The sequence below is a fragment of the Coloeus monedula genome (genome assembly GCF_965178545.1).
Source record: "Coloeus monedula genome assembly, chromosome: 22".
In the NCBI taxonomy this organism is placed as follows: Eukaryota; Metazoa; Chordata; class Aves; order Passeriformes; family Corvidae; genus Coloeus; species Coloeus monedula.
Genome location: NC_138802.1, coordinates 3,386,420 through 3,402,961, shown reverse-complemented (window position 1 = coordinate 3,402,961; position 16,542 = coordinate 3,386,420). Strand labels below are relative to the sequence as shown.

General features: G+C 57.9%; 1 protein-coding gene across 1 annotated transcript in view; it reads left to right on the top strand.

The window, feature by feature from the left end:
* The window catches only part of MEGF6 (multiple EGF like domains 6), a gene marked incomplete at both ends in the record, with an annotated part of 74,522 nt that extends 58,643 nt beyond the window's left edge, over positions 1 to 15,879 (top strand). Inside the window, 23 exons of the mRNA XM_082295577.1 lie at positions 1,113 to 1,241; positions 1,351 to 1,485; positions 2,675 to 2,809; positions 5,188 to 5,313; positions 6,279 to 6,410; positions 6,806 to 6,934; positions 7,220 to 7,351; positions 7,636 to 7,764; positions 8,312 to 8,440; positions 8,853 to 8,981; positions 9,254 to 9,382; positions 9,549 to 9,677; positions 10,959 to 11,087; positions 11,323 to 11,451; positions 12,077 to 12,208; positions 12,506 to 12,634; positions 13,204 to 13,332; positions 13,472 to 13,600; positions 13,759 to 13,887; positions 14,321 to 14,449; positions 14,532 to 14,660; positions 15,074 to 15,205; positions 15,812 to 15,879. Coding sequence (XP_082151703.1) covers positions 1,113 to 1,241; positions 1,351 to 1,485; positions 2,675 to 2,809; positions 5,188 to 5,313; positions 6,279 to 6,410; positions 6,806 to 6,934; positions 7,220 to 7,351; positions 7,636 to 7,764; positions 8,312 to 8,440; positions 8,853 to 8,981; positions 9,254 to 9,382; positions 9,549 to 9,677; positions 10,959 to 11,087; positions 11,323 to 11,451; positions 12,077 to 12,208; positions 12,506 to 12,634; positions 13,204 to 13,332; positions 13,472 to 13,600; positions 13,759 to 13,887; positions 14,321 to 14,449; positions 14,532 to 14,660; positions 15,074 to 15,205; positions 15,812 to 15,879 — 2,927 coding nt within the window. The remainder of the gene's footprint in view (positions 1 to 1,112; positions 1,242 to 1,350; positions 1,486 to 2,674; positions 2,810 to 5,187; positions 5,314 to 6,278; positions 6,411 to 6,805; positions 6,935 to 7,219; positions 7,352 to 7,635; positions 7,765 to 8,311; positions 8,441 to 8,852; positions 8,982 to 9,253; positions 9,383 to 9,548; positions 9,678 to 10,958; positions 11,088 to 11,322; positions 11,452 to 12,076; positions 12,209 to 12,505; positions 12,635 to 13,203; positions 13,333 to 13,471; positions 13,601 to 13,758; positions 13,888 to 14,320; positions 14,450 to 14,531; positions 14,661 to 15,073; positions 15,206 to 15,811) is intronic.
* Positions 15,880 to 16,542: the final 663 nt, after the last annotated feature.

Here is a 16,542-nt window from a genome sequence, read left to right as displayed (position 1 = left end):
AAAAAGCCATTTTAAAAAGAAAAAGGTGTGGTAAAAAGGACTCTTCCCCCACAAAACAATGCTCCAGGGGTTCTGCCTTGTCTTTGCACTCAGAGACCTTTGCAGTCCCTGTCCAGTGCTCAGCCATGACTGGTGGCAGAGATCTCTATTTCATGAGACATTCAGTGACAGACACAGGAAAGAATGTCAAACCCACAATTTCCATGGTAAATTTCCATGGAAACCATGGAGGTATTTTCACCCAAAGCATTGGAAAGCTGTGACAGCAGTAGTTACCTAAAGTACCCAAAGGAGGTGTTCACTGCTGGTGGTGCTCACTTCTTGCTCCCAAAGGGTTAAAATTTGGGGGACATAATCTGAAAACCAGAAAGAGGGAGACAATCAGAGATTCAGACAAAAGGACTTCAGTCACATGTTGGGAGCATATGGGAGCTATTACTGAAGGAGGAGAGCGAAGCAAAATGCAAATGAACATGAGATACCCCGACCTCTTCTTTCTGTAGGAAGGAGGTGATTGAGGGGGACAGAGAGAAAACAGGAAGGTAAAATTAAAATAAACAATGCAGAATTGCTCTGTTGTCCCAGGGTGGCATTTCCTCTGCTCCTCTGGTCGTAGGGACAAGGCCTGTGCTGCTGGGCAGCTGCTGGCCAGAGCACTCTGCTGGCACAGCCTGTCTGCCATGTGCTTCCATGATGATCTTTAGCATAATAGAGAAAAAGCAATAATTTTATTCACTTAATAGTGCAAATACCCCTGTGGCTTTTCAACAGGAGCAGCCTTGTGGGTTGCTTTCTCACAGAGGACAGCCTTGAGAGCCCTGTGGGTGGGTTATTTCTGTCCCAACCAGTGCAGCTGCTGGTCACAGTGAGTGCAGAGCTGATGGGTGTCCTGGAGCACCACGGCGAGTGGCAGCAAGTGACATTCCTTGTGACACTGCACAGCTGATTTGGAGCTGGTGCAGGGAATCTGATCGCTGTCACCCTGGCTGCATCCCTTCCCTCGGTGCATCCCCGGCCTCACACAGCTCTGGTTCCGCTGTGCTTCTCTGCTGCTGTTAAAATGACCTGCTGAAACTGGCTCATCTTCCCAGGAAACCTCTCTCTGTCACTAGGGTGCCCTAAGGGATTTTTCGGGAAGCACTGCAGGAAAAAGTGCAACTGTGCCAACCGGGGTCACTGCCATCGGATTTACGGTGCCTGCCTGTGCGACCCCGGCTTGTACGGCCGGTTCTGCCACCTGGGTGAGCTGGTCCTCATGCCTGCTGTTCCCCTTGGATCCCAGCCTTTCTGGGAAGGAGGTTTCTGCCCCTCACCCGGGGTCGCTGACCAGCTTTTCCCCTCTGCCTGCAGCGTGCCCCAAGTGGGCGTTCGGGGCCGGCTGCTCGGAGGAGTGCCAGTGCGTGCAGCGCAACTCGCGGGGCTGCGACGCCAGGGACGGCTCCTGCCGCTGCAAACCCGGCTACCGCGGCCAGCGCTGCGAGCACAGTGAGTGAGGCACCGAGTCACACAGCCACACAGTCAGCTGGGTTGGAAAGGACCTTTGAGGCCATCGAGCCCAGCCTGTGACCCAACACCACCTTGTCAACCGGACCATGGCACTGAGAGTCACATCCAGGCTCTCCTTAAACACCTCCAGGGACAGGGACTCCACCACCTCCCTGGGCAGCCCATTCCAATGCCCAGTCACCCTTTGTGAAGAATTTCTTCCTAATGTCCAACCTAAACCTCCCCTGGTACAGCTTAAGGCTGTGTCTTGTCCTGTCGCTGTGTCCTGGGAGCAGAGCCCGACCCCCAGCTGGCTGTCCCCTCCTGTCAGGGAGTTGTACAGAGTGATGAGGGCTCCCCTGAGCCTCCCTTCTTCCAGGCTCAACAGCCCCAGCTCCCTCAGCTGCTCCTCACAGCACTTGTGTTCCAGACCCCTCACCAGCCTTGTTGCCCTTCTCTGGACACACTCCAGCCCCTCAACATCTGCCATGAACTGGGGGTGCAGAACTGGACACAGCACTCGAGGTGCGGCCTCAGCAGTGCCCATTACAGGGGGAGAATGACTTCCCTGGTCCTGCTGGCCACACTATTCCTGATACATGTGCCATTGGCCTTCTTGGCCATGTGGGCACAGCCAGCTCATGTCCAGCTGCTGTCCATCAGTGCCCCCAGGTCCCTTTCTGCCTGGCCGCTGTCCAGCCGCTCTGCCCCCAGCCTGTAGTGCTGCAGGGGTTGTTGTGGCCAAAATGCAGGACCCAGCATTTGGTCTTGTTAAACCTCAAATCCCTGGATTTGTCCCATCCATACAGCCTGTCCAGGTCCCTCTGCAGAGCCCTCCCACCCTCCAGCAGATCCGCACTCGCTCCCACCTTGGTGTCATCTGGTGTCATTCTGTTCCCACGAAGCACCCCCGGAGCATCCCCCTTTCTTGTCCCGTGGCCTCTTTTCCCCACATTAATTTTCTGGGGGAGGGGGGGAAAGCTCTGCTCGCTTTCCACCCTCCCAGGTTGCCTCACCTCTTGTTCACTCAGGCGCACGCCCTGCTCACCCTCAGCCACGTTCAGTGCTCAGCAGGAGCTGTGTGGTGGGTGGTGGAGCTCAGGAGGGTGCTCAGCACCTGGGGCCGGGCTCTGCGAGGGGCGAGGAGTAATTTCAGAGCTTCTTTCTCTCTAATTATGGTTGTTCACAGGCTGTGACCCTGGATACCACGGGGATGGCTGCAAGAAGAAGTGTAGCTGCTCGCCAGGAGTGCCCTGTGACCCTGTCACCGGGGAGTGTCACAAGGAGTGTCCCCCAGGCTACCACGGGGAGCACTGCGACCAAGGTAACGCAGGGCCGTGCAGGGCAGCTCTGTGTGCGCTGGAAACTCAGCAATCCTCACACTTCTGCTTCACAAAGCGACACAAAAGCACTTCCCGAATCCCCTGAGAGCCCCAGGCCACTGCAGGTGATCTGATGGGTGGCCAGTAGAGGCTTTGGGGGACACAGGAGCTGCCACCCACAGGTCTCTGTGAGACGCTGCTGCCTCCTTAAAGTGGGAGAGTGAATTGCTCATATAAAATGAGCCTGATTCAGAAGAGGAGAACAAGGTCTCACTTCACCCTGCCACTGGACATGTCTGTGTTGCTAGATGGAGGTGATTGGGATCTAATTATCTTTCCCTGGCCTTGATGTCTTTTCCCTTCCAGGCAATCCCTGCCCAGCTCAACAATATGGCATTTTCTGCTCCATTCTCTATTCCATATTGAAATTCTACTTCATCTGCAAGGGCAAAAGAGTATTTTACATTTAATTTACATTAGAATTCAAACTTCTGCCTCTGTGTGAACCTCCTAGAGCAGTTCTGTGCTCTTCCCATGACATTGGGAGTTGGTGGGGCGGTGACTGAACTGCCCAGCTCTGTGTATGTCTAACTGTGTCCAACTCTCAGGCTCTGAGAGTGCAGTTTTCAAGATCCTGGGGGCAGTTGGTGTGTCAGAGAGCTTCACTTTGGTCAGACAAAGGTGCTTTGAGAGAACCTAAAGGCAGTGAGTCACTGGCACCAGGTGAGGATTACAAAATATGAACACAGCGCTTGGAAAAGAATAAGTTCTGCCAACTGCAGAGCTGAGTGGAGACTGAAAATCAACCTACTCCTGCTCTTGTGAGGCTGGAGCCTCCTGAACCGCCTTCAGCTGGTTGGATCCTACAGAAAATGCAAAAAGCTGGACACTTGAGTCCACACTGGAAGACAGACTGCAGCAGTAGAAGACACTGCATGGAGAGGTTGGAAGTGGCCATGTCTGGATTTGGATTGGATCATCCCGGGAGTTTCTGCACTAACTGATGTTCAGCCATGCACTGCTTCACCCCAGCCCAGAAGTTAGAACCATCAGCCTCATTAATCTGCCAGCACAGGGTCGTGGTGCAGAGCCCCATCTCTGACAGGACTTGGTCGCAACAGGAGCTGCAGACAGCAGCAAAAAATCCCAATGCAAGTGCTACCATAGTGCTGGCAGGAGAGATGGGAGCAGCTCCTGCAGGGCTGTGCCCCCTGGCAGGGTCTGACAGCCCCGAGCCCCCCGTGGTGGGATGCTGTGGCCCCTGGAGCCCCTGGAGCCTCATCAGGCTGGGTGCTCCCGCTCGGGATATTTTTAAAAAGGGTAAGAAAGGAGCTGAAGGCTGTAGGGGGGAGTCACAGGAAATAACACAAATATTTGTATAGAAATAGTAGGCTCTTGGCTGTTGTTCGGGTCTGGAAATTATTAAAGGGTGAAGACAAACATCTGCCATCAATTAGCAAAGAGGAGGAATAACAAAAACTCCACTGTGTCACTGGAAATGGAGGCGCTGCGTTTCCCCCGTGGTTTGTCAGTGCCGGCGTGTTCGCCTCTGCTGAAGCTTCACAGAGCTTTGGCTCTGGTGAGTGTGGAGCTCTTGTGGGGGACTCAGAGAGGATTTAAGGATCTTTGGGTCTGGGGGCCTCAGTCTGCATGGCACCAGCTAAATTGTGGCATGGGGTACAAAGATCAAACCGAGCTGCTATGGGCAGAACCACGCTGGCATCCAGAGCAGAGGGAAGGAAAAGCAATCATTCCTCCTCTGGATGAAGATGCTCTTTCTTTCCTGCTTTCCATCTGTGTCCATCTTTGCAAACCTGGCTGATTCTTAAAATCCTGGTGCTCAGATCCTGGAGGCATTCAGCCAGGGAGATAAAAACCTTCACAGCATCTTGGGAAAGCCAAGGGTGGTTTAGTGTGGGGCTGTGACCCCAGGGCTCTGCACCCCAGCCCACAGAGAGCAGGGTGGCTTGGGGACAATCTTTATCCAAACACTGGAGACCAGTTTGGCCTCAGCTTTTGGGGATGTGAGTGGTCACTCTTGCATGAAGAAATTCTTGTTGGAAGGACTCACAACAAGAGAGAAGTGACGGACAGACTGACCACAGTGGTGGTGGCAATGCTGGAGGTGACCAGCGTGGCCCACGGAGTGGTCACGCCCAGGCTCACAGAACCATTAAGGTTGGAAAAGACCTTCAAGACCATCAAGCCCAACCGTTGAGCAAACACCACCATGCCCACTAAGCCAGGAGCACAGGTGGGAACCTCTCACAGCTGACTGCTCCCCACAGACCCAGAGGCTCCTTCGGGCTGCAGGGCTGGGCTGGTAAAATGCCCATGGGCACCTTGAGGGGGAAGTTCTGACTCTGCTGTTCTCCCACAGAGTGCCCTGAGGGGACATTTGGGGCAGGCTGTCGGCATCCCTGTGCCTGTGGAGGAGCATCCTGTGACCGGAGCACGGGGCAGTGCCACTGCCCACCCGGCCGGATGGGACACGACTGCGCCCAAGGTGAGCACGGGCAGCAGAGCAAACGCATTGAGAGAGGGATTTAGGTACAGAGGGAGGGAGTCAGGTGTAGAGCCGTTAACTTTTCTTTTGCTGAAATTCAGTTTAAAAATACCCAGTGCAATGGGAATCATCTTAGTGGAAAATTAGAAAAAATTGCAGCTTTTGATGGTGAGTCCTAAACAACAGCCCTGCTCTGCTGTTGAGGCTGAGGGAAGCACAAGCAAACACACACGATGGAAAAGATGAAGAGATGTTTTCGGTTGTTGCAGTCCTTAACGTAGGAGAGGAAACTTTCTTTATCCATGCATGTTTTTAATTGCCTTCACCAGATTACTCTTTACCTGCTGGAAAACTAGAGAGTCCGAAATGAAAAGCTTTTGCATGATTCTGCAGAATTGCAGCAGCTGGAAGGTGTTAGTCACATAGAGATGTCCCTCTCCTAAGAGTTTGGCTGAGCAACGAAACTACGTGTGCACAGTGCTTACCGTACATTTCAAGCTGCCTTTTTTCCAGGCCCTGGAGCAGTTGGACCAGTTGGAGAAGGATTCTTGCCCTAGTTTTAGCAGTTCTTAGCCTTTTGCTCCTCCTTTGCGACTCACAGTGGGTCCTGGAGCAGTGACTGATGTGCTGTCCGTGGTGTGACAGCAGCTGCGGAGTCCCTGTGCCAGCAGCACCATTTCCCACTGAGGAGCCCTTGGAGCTCCCTGCAAGTGGATGCAAATCCAAAATTGGCATGAAACCCCTGGAGCGAGCTCAGAATAGCGCTGACAGAGGGCTCGCACGCTGCTTGTGGAACAGGCACGGCCGTGCTGTGCTCGCTGGTGGCCACGTGCTGCGAACAAAAGTCCACGTCTTGCATGAGCACAGCAATGACGGCGAGAGGGAGCCCAAAAGGGCAGACATTTCCCTCTGCAACCTGGGCTCTGATCCCGGTGCTGTGTGTTCTCTGTCTGCTCACGCTCCAGCTTGCCCTGAGGGTCTCTGGGGACCGGGCTGCCAGGAGATCTGCCCCGACTGTGCCAACAACGCCAGCTGTGACCCTGCCACCGGAGCCTGTCTGTGCCCACCCGGCTACACCGGCCAGCGCTGCCAGGATGGTGAGTGTGGGCTGGGGTGGGTCCCTCAGCTGGAATGTCCATTTCCAGCTGGAATGGGGGGCATTTCTGCTGACCTGGAGCATCCAGTGACCGACAGGCACTGCCACGCTCAGCAGGGCAGGCTGAGCACTGTGCACATCTCTGTTCCCTCATTCATTGGGGTGCAGGGTGGGGACTTCAAAGTCCCTCTAGTCCCCTCTCCACAGTGGTAACTTCTGCAGCAGCAGAAAGGGAGGCAAAATGCTGAGCCCCTCGTCCTGCTCAGCACCTGCACTCGGGGTGTCAGAGCTGTGGCAGTGCTCGTGGTTCAGCCGAAGCACCGCGGGATCCAGCGGCTCCGCCGAGGGCCGAGGTTCCAGCAGCCACCTGCAGTCCCTCCCTGTTTCCCTTGGCAGTGTGTCCACCCGGCTGGTTCGGCCCCAGCTGCCAGCTGAGCTGCAGCTGTGGGAACGAGGGACATTGCCATCCAGTGACCGGGACGTGCAGCTGCCCGCCCGGCTGGACGGGGCACCACTGCCAGCGAGGTACGGCACCTGTGCTCTGTCACCTTCCCTCCTGGGCCGCTCTGACCCGTGCCAAGCTATGCTGCTATCGCTCCATTCTCATCTGCATGCCGTGCCTCTGCCAGGGAATCTCTCTGAAATCCTTTTGGTTTCTCTGCTGTCTGCCCGGTGCTGGCAGTGCCGCTGGTCTTTCTGCAGCCGTGCTTGTCCCTGTGCCCGAGGGACGTTGTGACTGCTGGCAAAGACTGTGCCCACGCCGTGCTCTCGGGTACACACCAGTGACGGGCTCCTGCTGTGTTTTTCCAGCCTGTGACCTGGGCCACTGGGGCCCCGACTGTGCCCACACCTGCAACTGCAGCAACAGCGACGGCAGCTGCAGCGCCGAGAGCGGGCAGTGCCTGTGCGAGGCCGGGTACACGGGCAGCCACTGCGAGCAGAGTGAGTGCTGCCCCTGCCCTGCCCGCCCTTACACCCAGCAGGGGCTGCAGGTGTTCCAGGCACTGGGCCAGCCCAGTCCCCTTCCCTGGCTGGGGTGCTGGTCCTGTCCCCAGGGTGGCTGGGTGATGTGGGTACACACCTGTTAGGGGCAGATTGGAACCCGCTGGCTGTTATCAAAAAAGCAGCTGCCAGGTGTTTTTATTCCATTCAGAGTCCGAGCCCCTGCCTTGATATCTTCCCTGGGACCTGGGAAAGGTCAGGCTCCTCAGTCTCATTTCTTTCAGAGTGCCCGGAAGGGTGGTTTGGGCTGAGCTGTCAGCACCAGTGTCAGTGTGACAACGGAGCAACCTGTGACCACGTCAGCGGGGCCTGTACCTGCGGCCCAGGCTGGCGGGGAACCTTCTGTGAGCACGGTGAGTACCTCAGCCTGGGGACCAGGGCTCCATCCCAGATGGTTTGTGCTCCCTGTCTGACTTTGCTCTCCCGTTACAGCAAAGAGAATCCCTCAGGATGGTCATGGGGAGAACAAGTCTACAAGCTGCTGTCTCTGGTTTTATTTACGGAGGGAAAAGGCCTAGGGAAACAAAAAAAGACTATGGAAATGTAAATAATAGGTGACCCAGTGGTTGTACAGCTGGTGTGGTCACCCGAGGGTGTACATGTTGCACACAGGGTCTTGGAGCAGCCCCTTGGAGGGGTCCCTGGATGCAGGGATCTGGCTCCCCCAGCAGCCTCTCCATGGTCAGGAACCTCATGCCATCACTCTCCTGATCCACCACTGCCCTCTCCTGTACCTGAAATGTCCACAGTGGACTCACATCTAATATGTGCTGCCCTTAGCAGTGGCTGTCACACCAGTGCAGCCTCACGTCGGCCACAAAGGCTACCAAGGGACACCTTTTCCCACTGGGAGAGCTCCAGCTCTGCATTTTGTGTGGATTTCTCCTTTGCTTTCCACAGCCTGCCCTGATGGATTTTATGGACTGGAGTGTCGGCAGGCCTGTGACTGCCTGAATGGTGCCCACTGTGACCCTGTGACGGGACAGTGCCAGTGTCCCCCTGGCTGGACCGGCCCCCGCTGTGCCCAGGGTAGGTGTCTGTGCCCAGGTGCCCACCCTGCCCTCCACGGGCACTCTGGAGCCAGGGCTGTCTCTGCTGCCAGGTCATAGCATAAGGAGGTTTGAGTTGGCTGTTCCCCACTTGTGATTTTCCCTGTGTGGAATTTAATTTGAATTCAGAGTGGGGGGCTCTGCCTGAGCATGTTGTGGTTGGATGCAATGAGGAAAAAACTCCTTCCAAATAGGTAGTGATGGCAGTGTCTGTGTTCAGATGTCTGGCCTGTAGGACACATTACTTCCCTGTAACACCACAAAACCACCTCACACAGCAGCCAAGCACCAGCATCAGGTCCTCTCCCAACCCCTGGGATGGTTGGTAGGAGCCTGGCTGCTCTAATTCCCACCCCCCGCCCACCATTCTTGCCTGCTCTGCTCCCCTGCAGCGTGCCAGGAGAACAGGTACGGCCAGGACTGCAGCCAGACCTGCCACTGCTTCAACAACGCCTCTTGCAGCCACATCAGCGGCCGCTGCCTCTGCTCAGAGGGGTGGACGGGACCCACCTGCCAGCAAGGTAACCCTTCCCAGCCCAGCCTACCTCCCCTGGCAGCTCGGGAAGGAATGCATTCCTCGGGGTGGGCGGAATGCTGCTGCCTCTTACCCAAGCGGGTGAAATACCAAAAGTCATTTTGTGGGCAGCTGAGCAGCCTTGGGGGGGTCACTGGCTTCTCTTGCATCAAAATCAGTGTTGCTCTGTACCAGACCATCCACCCACGGCTCTGGCAGCGTGGCACAAGCCTCCAGAGCTGTGTCCTGACTGGGATGTTTGTCCTGCTTCTCCCTCAGCCTGCCCGGCGGGTTTTTACGGGAAGAACTGCCAGCAGCGCTGCCTCTGCCAGCACGGCGGCACCTGTGACCCGGCCACGGGGGCCTGTGCTTGCCCTGCGGGCTGGACCGGGCTGGCTTGCGAGCTGGGTGAGGAAACAGCTGGGGAAATGGCTCTGGGGCAAACAGGTCCGGGTTTGGAGTGGTGTCCCTCTGAAGGTTGGAGGTGACGTGCGAGGGGTTGGGGTGCACGGTCCTTCCTGTGCGGGTGGGGCGGTGGGAGCTGGGGCAGTGTCTCACCCTGTGCCCCTGCCAGCCTGTGCCCAGGGGCAGCATGGCCTGGACTGCCAGCAGCGCTGCGAGTGCCAGCACGGGGGGCTCTGTGACCGCCGGACGGGGCACTGCTTCTGCCAGCCCGGCTGGACCGGCGACAAGTGCGAGAGACGTAAGTGGGGCGCGGGCGGTCTGGGCTGGGCATCGATAGCTCTGGCAGCACCTGGTGCTGCACAGGGAGGCTCTGGGGTTTTAAGCAAAGATATAAAATTCAGATTTTGGCCCAGCAGGGAGCTGGCAGGTCCGTGGGTTTGGCTGTGCCCCGGTTTTGCCCATTGCTGCGCTTTCTCCTTCCATTGAATCCCAAGAGGGATTTGGGTGGGAAGGGACCTTAAGGATCATCCAGTTCCAACCCCATCTGGTTCCTGTCCTCTGAGGGCTGTCCTGAAAGTGCTGGTGCACACCCAGAGCAGCCTGTGGCAGTGCTGGTGGGAGGGGGATGGATTCCCAAAGGCACAGATCCCCAGGCATCAGTGCAGAGCCACAGGCCCCAGGCAGGGATGGAGGCAGGACAGCAACCCTGCAGGGTGAAACCAAAGTGCCAGAGGAGGATCTTCCTCTGCCACAGTGGGTAACAGAAGAATCATCCCCTTCCCATTCTTCCTCCTGTGTGTCCTTGTATCACACTGACCCTCAGGGCCTGGCTTTGCTCCCAAGCCCCAGCAAACCACGCCATCTGTCCCCTGGTGGCTCTGTGTCTGCTGTGCCCTTAGCTGTGACACACCCTGGCAATCTCCTTCCCACGAGGAAAGGTTGGAAAGGCTCTTGGCCTTCAGAGCAGTGACAGGGACTTCCTCATGCATCAGCACACCAGGCAGAGATCCACAAGCTTCTTCCCTTCTGGGGTCATGACACCCCAGCCTGGCACATCCTTAAATCAGGGCATAAAGTCCAGTGGCAGCACTTGCCAGCTGAAGTCTGGCACAAGGGAGCTGCCACTGGAGCCTCAGCTGCCACCAGTCGCTGTCAGGTTTCCTGCTGGGAATGTTCTTCCCTTCAGGAGGCTGTAAATCAGCTGGCAGCTGAGGCTTGGCCACACGAATCACCTCGCTGGGTCCTGCTGCATCGCGAGGCACAGTGTCCCCTCCCAGCATCATCACAGGCTCCCAGAGCCCCACACGCAGCCTCAGCAGCACCAGGCAGTGCTAAGCACTTCTATAAATTCTTTCAATACAAATTAATGAAGAAACCCACCCAAAAGGTAGAAATTATGTTGGTTTTTTTTTTAAAAAGAACAAGCTAGGGTCCTATCAGCTCCCCAGAGCTGTATTTCAGGCTGCCTGTGTGTGCACAAGGGACAGGCCCAGTCAGCTGTGGAACTACTTGGAAAAAGCCCCAAAAAGTCACTTTTTTTGTGCAACTTGTCCTCTCTCCTGTGTTTTCATCCCTGAAGCTTGTCCGGAGGGGCTGTTTGGGGCACGCTGTGAGGAGCTCTGTGGCTGTGGGGACAACGTCTCGTGCCACCACGTCACTGGCACTTGCGATTGCCCCCGTGGCTGGAGGGGCCGGCGCTGCGAGAAGGGTGAGGAACACCCCTGGGTAAGGGAAATCCAGGGAAACAGCAGATGCTCCAGAGCCTGGGAAGGAGGGGAGCTTCATTTTTAATGAGAATTACAAGTTGTGGCAATATATTTTGAGGCTGTTGGGCTGGCTTGGTACCGGGGCAGGGGGCCCTCGGGTTCTGATGCCTTCCAGGCATTAACATTAACTTAAAATCCAGGCAGGAGACTCACATCCCGTTGTTTGTTTTCCCACAGCCTGCCTGCCAGGCTTCTTTGGGAAGAACTGTGCCAGCCGCTGCGCCTGTCCCCTGGGAGTGCCCTGCCACCATGTCAGCGGCCAGTGTGGCTGCCCGCCGGGACTGACCGGCTCTGGATGTGAAAAATGTACGGAGATGGGAATGAACCTCTTACAGCTCTGCTGCCAGGCTCTGGGAATGTGAGGGGTCAAGCAATTCCTACAGAAAATAGGAGGCGGGGGGGGGGGGGGAAAGATAAACAAGGGAAACCAGCCCAAGAGCAGAGCTGTGCCAAGGAGTGACTCCCAGTCTGGCAGCTGGGCACATGCCTGCGGAATGTTAGCGGGGCAGAGGGAGCCAAGTGGGAAATCAGAGCTGGGTATTTATCCAGAGGATTAGCAATAAATCACTATTAAAATGAGCTCCTGTGGGTATGAGCAAGCCTGGAAGAGACAGAGGTGCGTGAGCACATTCCTCATGCAGAGGACAGTGCTGGATTTGCCATCTCTTGCAGAAATGTGAGGGCAGGTGGGGCTGGCATAGCAAAAGGCACCTAATGCCTTTAAGTACTTGCTTTTCCTTTCAATCCAAGTATTTCCTGGAGTGAAGGAACCTTTTGCATGTGGGTCGCTTTGCTTTTTGGGTGACGGAGAACTTTTACTGCCTTAAAAGGCTCTCTAAATCCTGGCTAAAAATAAAAAGGGGAAAAAAAAAGCCTTGCAAAGAGGGGTGGGATGGCTCCTGAGCCACCTTGGTGCCGTGTCTCCTCACAGCCTGCCTGCCAGGGACCTTCGGGGAGGGCTGTGCTCAGATCTGCCAGTGTGCTGGAGCCACCCAGGAGTGTCACCCTGTCACCGGGGCCTGTGTCTGCCCCCCCGGCTTCCACGGTCCCACCTGCCAGCTGGGTGAGTCCCGCTCTGGGCCCGCTGCATCCCCTTTGCAGGCTGTGGCATGCTGAAATCCCGGTGCTGTGAGGGAGGTGTGTGGGTTGAGTTCTGGATGCTTTGGGGCTGCTCTGTGTGACAGAGTGGATCAGAACCCCTCGGATGGTACCAGCCTGGCACAGACCCGCTCCCAGCAGAGCTCTCTGCCTCCTCCCTGGTGAAACACCCACGCAAACCCACCTGGTGGATTTTCCCGGGGTGTCTGGACCTTGTGCTCATATTTTTGGGCACTGAGGCTGCTGTCTGTTGTCCCCTCAGAGTGCTCCCCGGGGTGGTACGGCCGTGACTGCAAGAGGCCGTGCCAGTGCAAGAACGGGGGCCAGTGTGACACTGCCACGGGGATGTGCCACTGCCCGGCAGGCTTCATCGGCGCTGACTGCGGCATCGGTGAGCCCTGGCTCAGCCAGAGGGGGTGGGAAAGCAGGGGAGCCTCCTCAGGGGGAGGTGAGGGGTGGGAGATGCAGATCCTGCCCACAGAAGGGCTGCTGACCTTGTGGGGGATGAGCAGCGGACCAGGGACTGACTCCTGAGAAAAGCTCCTTGCGTCCCTTCAGCACCTGTGCTGGCTGCAGGGCCCTCCTGCTGTGTCCCAGGGAATGAGCCCGCAGCTGATGGGTTTTGCTCTCTGCCTTAGCCACGGAAACATTTCCCTGCTCCGTTTACTTTATGATTAAGTGATTTCTCCTGACACACCGTGCCCTCGCTGTACATGGGCATGGCTGGGCAGGGCTTGGAGCAACCTGGCTTAGTGGAAGGTGTCCCTGCCCATGGCAGGGAGTTGGAAACAGATGATCTTTAAGGTCTGTTCTAATCCAAACCATTCCAAACAGCAGTGCAGGGCTGGAGGTTCCTTCTGCCTCCCATCGCTCAGCTCCAGTGCTCTGCAAAGCTTTCCCTCTCCCACCTCCCACCTCCCCAGCCCTGCTTTGGCGTGACCGAGGTTTTCCTCCCACCAGGATGCCCCGCTGGCCGCTACGGCCAGGACTGTGCAGGGCTGTGCTCCTGCGGGGCCGGTGTTCCCTGTGACCCCGTCACCGGAGACTGTGTGTGCCCTCCAGGCAGAGCTGGCCGCACATGTGAGCAAGGCAAGTACGGACCGTGGGGTTGTGCATCAGGACTGTCAGGCAGTGGGTTGGGAAAGGTCCTGAGCAGGAACTCATTTCCCTGCCCTGAGATCTCTGCTCGCGGTCCCTGTGCCCACCACCGCTGCCTCTGCCCCCGCAGGTTGTGAGAAGCACCGGTACGGGGTGGGCTGCCAGCAGCCCTGCTCCTGCCACAACGGGGGGCTCTGTGACGCCGCCGATGGCTCCTGCTCGTGTGCGCCGGGCTGGACGGGGAAATCCTGCGAATTAGGTAACCCTGGTCCGGATGGATTGTCCTGCACCGACCCAGTAACTGTGGAGCTCACATACTGGGTCCAGTTTCTGTTGTGCCACCCGTGCCTCACCGCAGCCCTCTGAAGCGCAGGTGTGGGGCTGCTGAGCAGCTCTGCCGCTCCCTCTCGCCCGCAGAATGCCCTCCGGGAAGGTTCGGTGCCGCCTGCCAGCTGCGCTGCTCCTGCCTGCACAACGCCAGCTGCGACCCGGCCACGGGGACCTGCCGCTGTCCCGCCGGCCACTACGGGCCCCTGTGCGAGCACAGTGAGTGCTGGCGGCGGGGACACCCTCGGCTTGGGGCGGGGCGCGGTTTCTAAAGCTCGTCCGGAGAGCAGGACCGCAGGACACGGGTGTGACACCAGTGCCACACACCGCGGGGCTCTCCCTTTCCCAGTGGTTCACAGCGAGCCCTTCCCAGGCAGCAGCGGCAGAGAGGTGATTCCTGATCTCTGCGTGACCCCACGGCCACCGCGGTGCCCTGCCAAGGCACACACTGCCCGGAGGTGCTGGCTACCGAGCAAATGCCGTGCAGCCGCGCATGGTGCTCGGCAGCTGAACGCGGGGCTCTGCCACCGCGACGGCGCTTGCCTGGGCACTTCTCGGGCAGAAAGGCTCGCTGCTTCTCCCTGCTGGGCTGACCGAGGCGCTGCTGCGGACTTGCACCCACGCACGCTCTAACAAGCTGTTCCCGTCCCAGGCTGTCCCCCGGGTTTCCACGGAGCGGGCTGCCGGGAGCGCTGCGACTGCGAGCACGGCGCCGGCTGTGACCCCGCCACCGGGCGCTGCCGGTGTCCCCCTGGGCTGCGGGGCGAGCGCTGTCACACAGGTACCGCCCAGCCTCGTCCCCTTCCCGGCGGATCCCGAGGGGCGGGCACGAGTGCGGGTGATGTGTTCCATGTCTCACACAGGCTGCGAGGAAGGCACCTACGGCGAGGGCTGCCAGCGGCTCTGTGACTGCCCCAGCGATGTCCCCTGCGACCCGGCCACGGGGCGCTGCCTGTGCCCCCCGGGCAAAACCGGCCCCACGTGTGCTGCAGGTGAGCTGAGCCACAGCTGGCCAGCGGAGGAAGGGGGCTGTGTGAGGGGAATTTTGCTGCCAGGAAGCTGGAAAGGGCTTTTTTTTCTGGTGTGTGTCACCTCATAGAGCGAGAGGGGCAGTGGCACTCTCCTCTCTGGCCCCTGTTTGCAGTGAGATCTGAATGCAAATTCTCCCCCAGCCGCCAGAGCCCGCGTGTTCAGATTTGACACGGCCAAAAGGTTGAGGATCAAAGGCTGAAGGAACATCCTGGGGATGTTCTGACGTCCCGTGTCACCACGGCAAAAAGCTCTCTCTGCCCTATCCCACACCCAGCCTCCACCGCAAGCTCTGCAGCATCCCGGGAAAGCTCTGAGCATTCCTGCTTGGCTGCTGCCACGGGCAACAGCCTGAGCAGCTCTGTACCCTCTGCAGACTGCCGGCCCACCCAGTTCGGCCCCGACTGCCGCCTGCCCTGCCAGTGTGCCCCCAGCAGCTCCTACTGCAATGCCAGGAACGGCCAGTGCCTCTGCCTGAACGGCCACACGGGACCCACATGCCGGGAAGGTGAGGGCAGGGCAGGGGCAAGTGCAGCCAATGCCACCGGCTGCAGCGGCTGGGGAATGCCACAGCAGAACCCGCAGGAATGCTGTACCCTGCTCGGGCTGTGGGTGCTGCTCCGGGGGTTGGGTTTGGGAGCAGTAAATCAACTCAGTCCAGTCACTTAGGGTAGCACCTGCCTCTTGCCAAGCCCTTCGGTTGGTCTGACCCATTTGCTGTCGCTGCAGCCATGAGGGAGGTTTATGAAGCCTCAGAAATAAAGCTGTTTAGCAGCCTGGCCACAAATGTGCCCCTGGTAAAGCCAGGGCACAAATCCCACCCTCTTAGGAGCACGCTGGAACAATGATCCCATGGAACTGCAGCGGAACCCCCACACTCCTCATTTCTGCCCAAACCATGACTGAACCTGTTGGCTCAGAGTGACCCCCGTGGGTGCTGGACAGGGGGGTGGGGGGCAGGAGGGTCTGACCTAAACCCAGAGCAACCAGTGCTCCCAGTGGGGAGGGGAATGGGGAGGAGGCTGTGCCCCCCCAGCAGGGCAGGGTGTGAAGGGTCAGTCCTGCAGCAGGGCTGTCCGCAGCAAGGACTGACCTGTCCTGTCTTCCCTTCCAGCCGCTCAGTCCCTGCCACCCACCAGGCCACCACCACCCCTGGAGGGGCTCCGGCCAGCAGAGAAGTAGGTCCTGCTCCGGGGAGCACTCCCTGGATTTAACCAAGCAGCCACCTGAAGAAGCCAATGACCTGTAATGAACTCATTTATGAGCCACATGATCAGCTCCTGTCTCCTGGCAACCCCAGCTGCTGCTTTTGGGGTGGTCTGATGGAGGCCGAAGCGCCCAGTATAACCAGTTCACTGTGCCAGCGCGGGCTGGCCGTGAGGACACGTGTGCCTACACCGGTGCGTGCCTTTGGCCAGAGACCAGAGGACCAGCTCAGAAGGGATCAGTTCTGGCCAGGGGACAGTGGACTTTGACAGCTCGTGACACATTGCTGGCCTTCATCTTTTGGGTGCTGGGCTTGGGGAGGGCGCTGCAATCGTGGTCCAAATCAGGTATTCATGCATAAATATTTATGGGAAGCTGCACCACGGTGCTGTCAGGACTGATGGCCAACAGTGCCCGGCTCTCCTGAGACTGGGCCTCCTGTGGATGCGCCACATCACTTGAATTATTTTTTTAAATTTGAATTTTCCGTGGTGTTTTACTGTAAATGACTGTTTGCCAGGGGAAAACATGCTGGGCTCCAGCACTCAGCTGCAGAGCTGGTGCCTCCTTGCTGACAGCACACGCTGTGCTGGATGAGCTTGATGGTGGCCTGGAGTCTGTTCTTCATGCCGGGAGTTT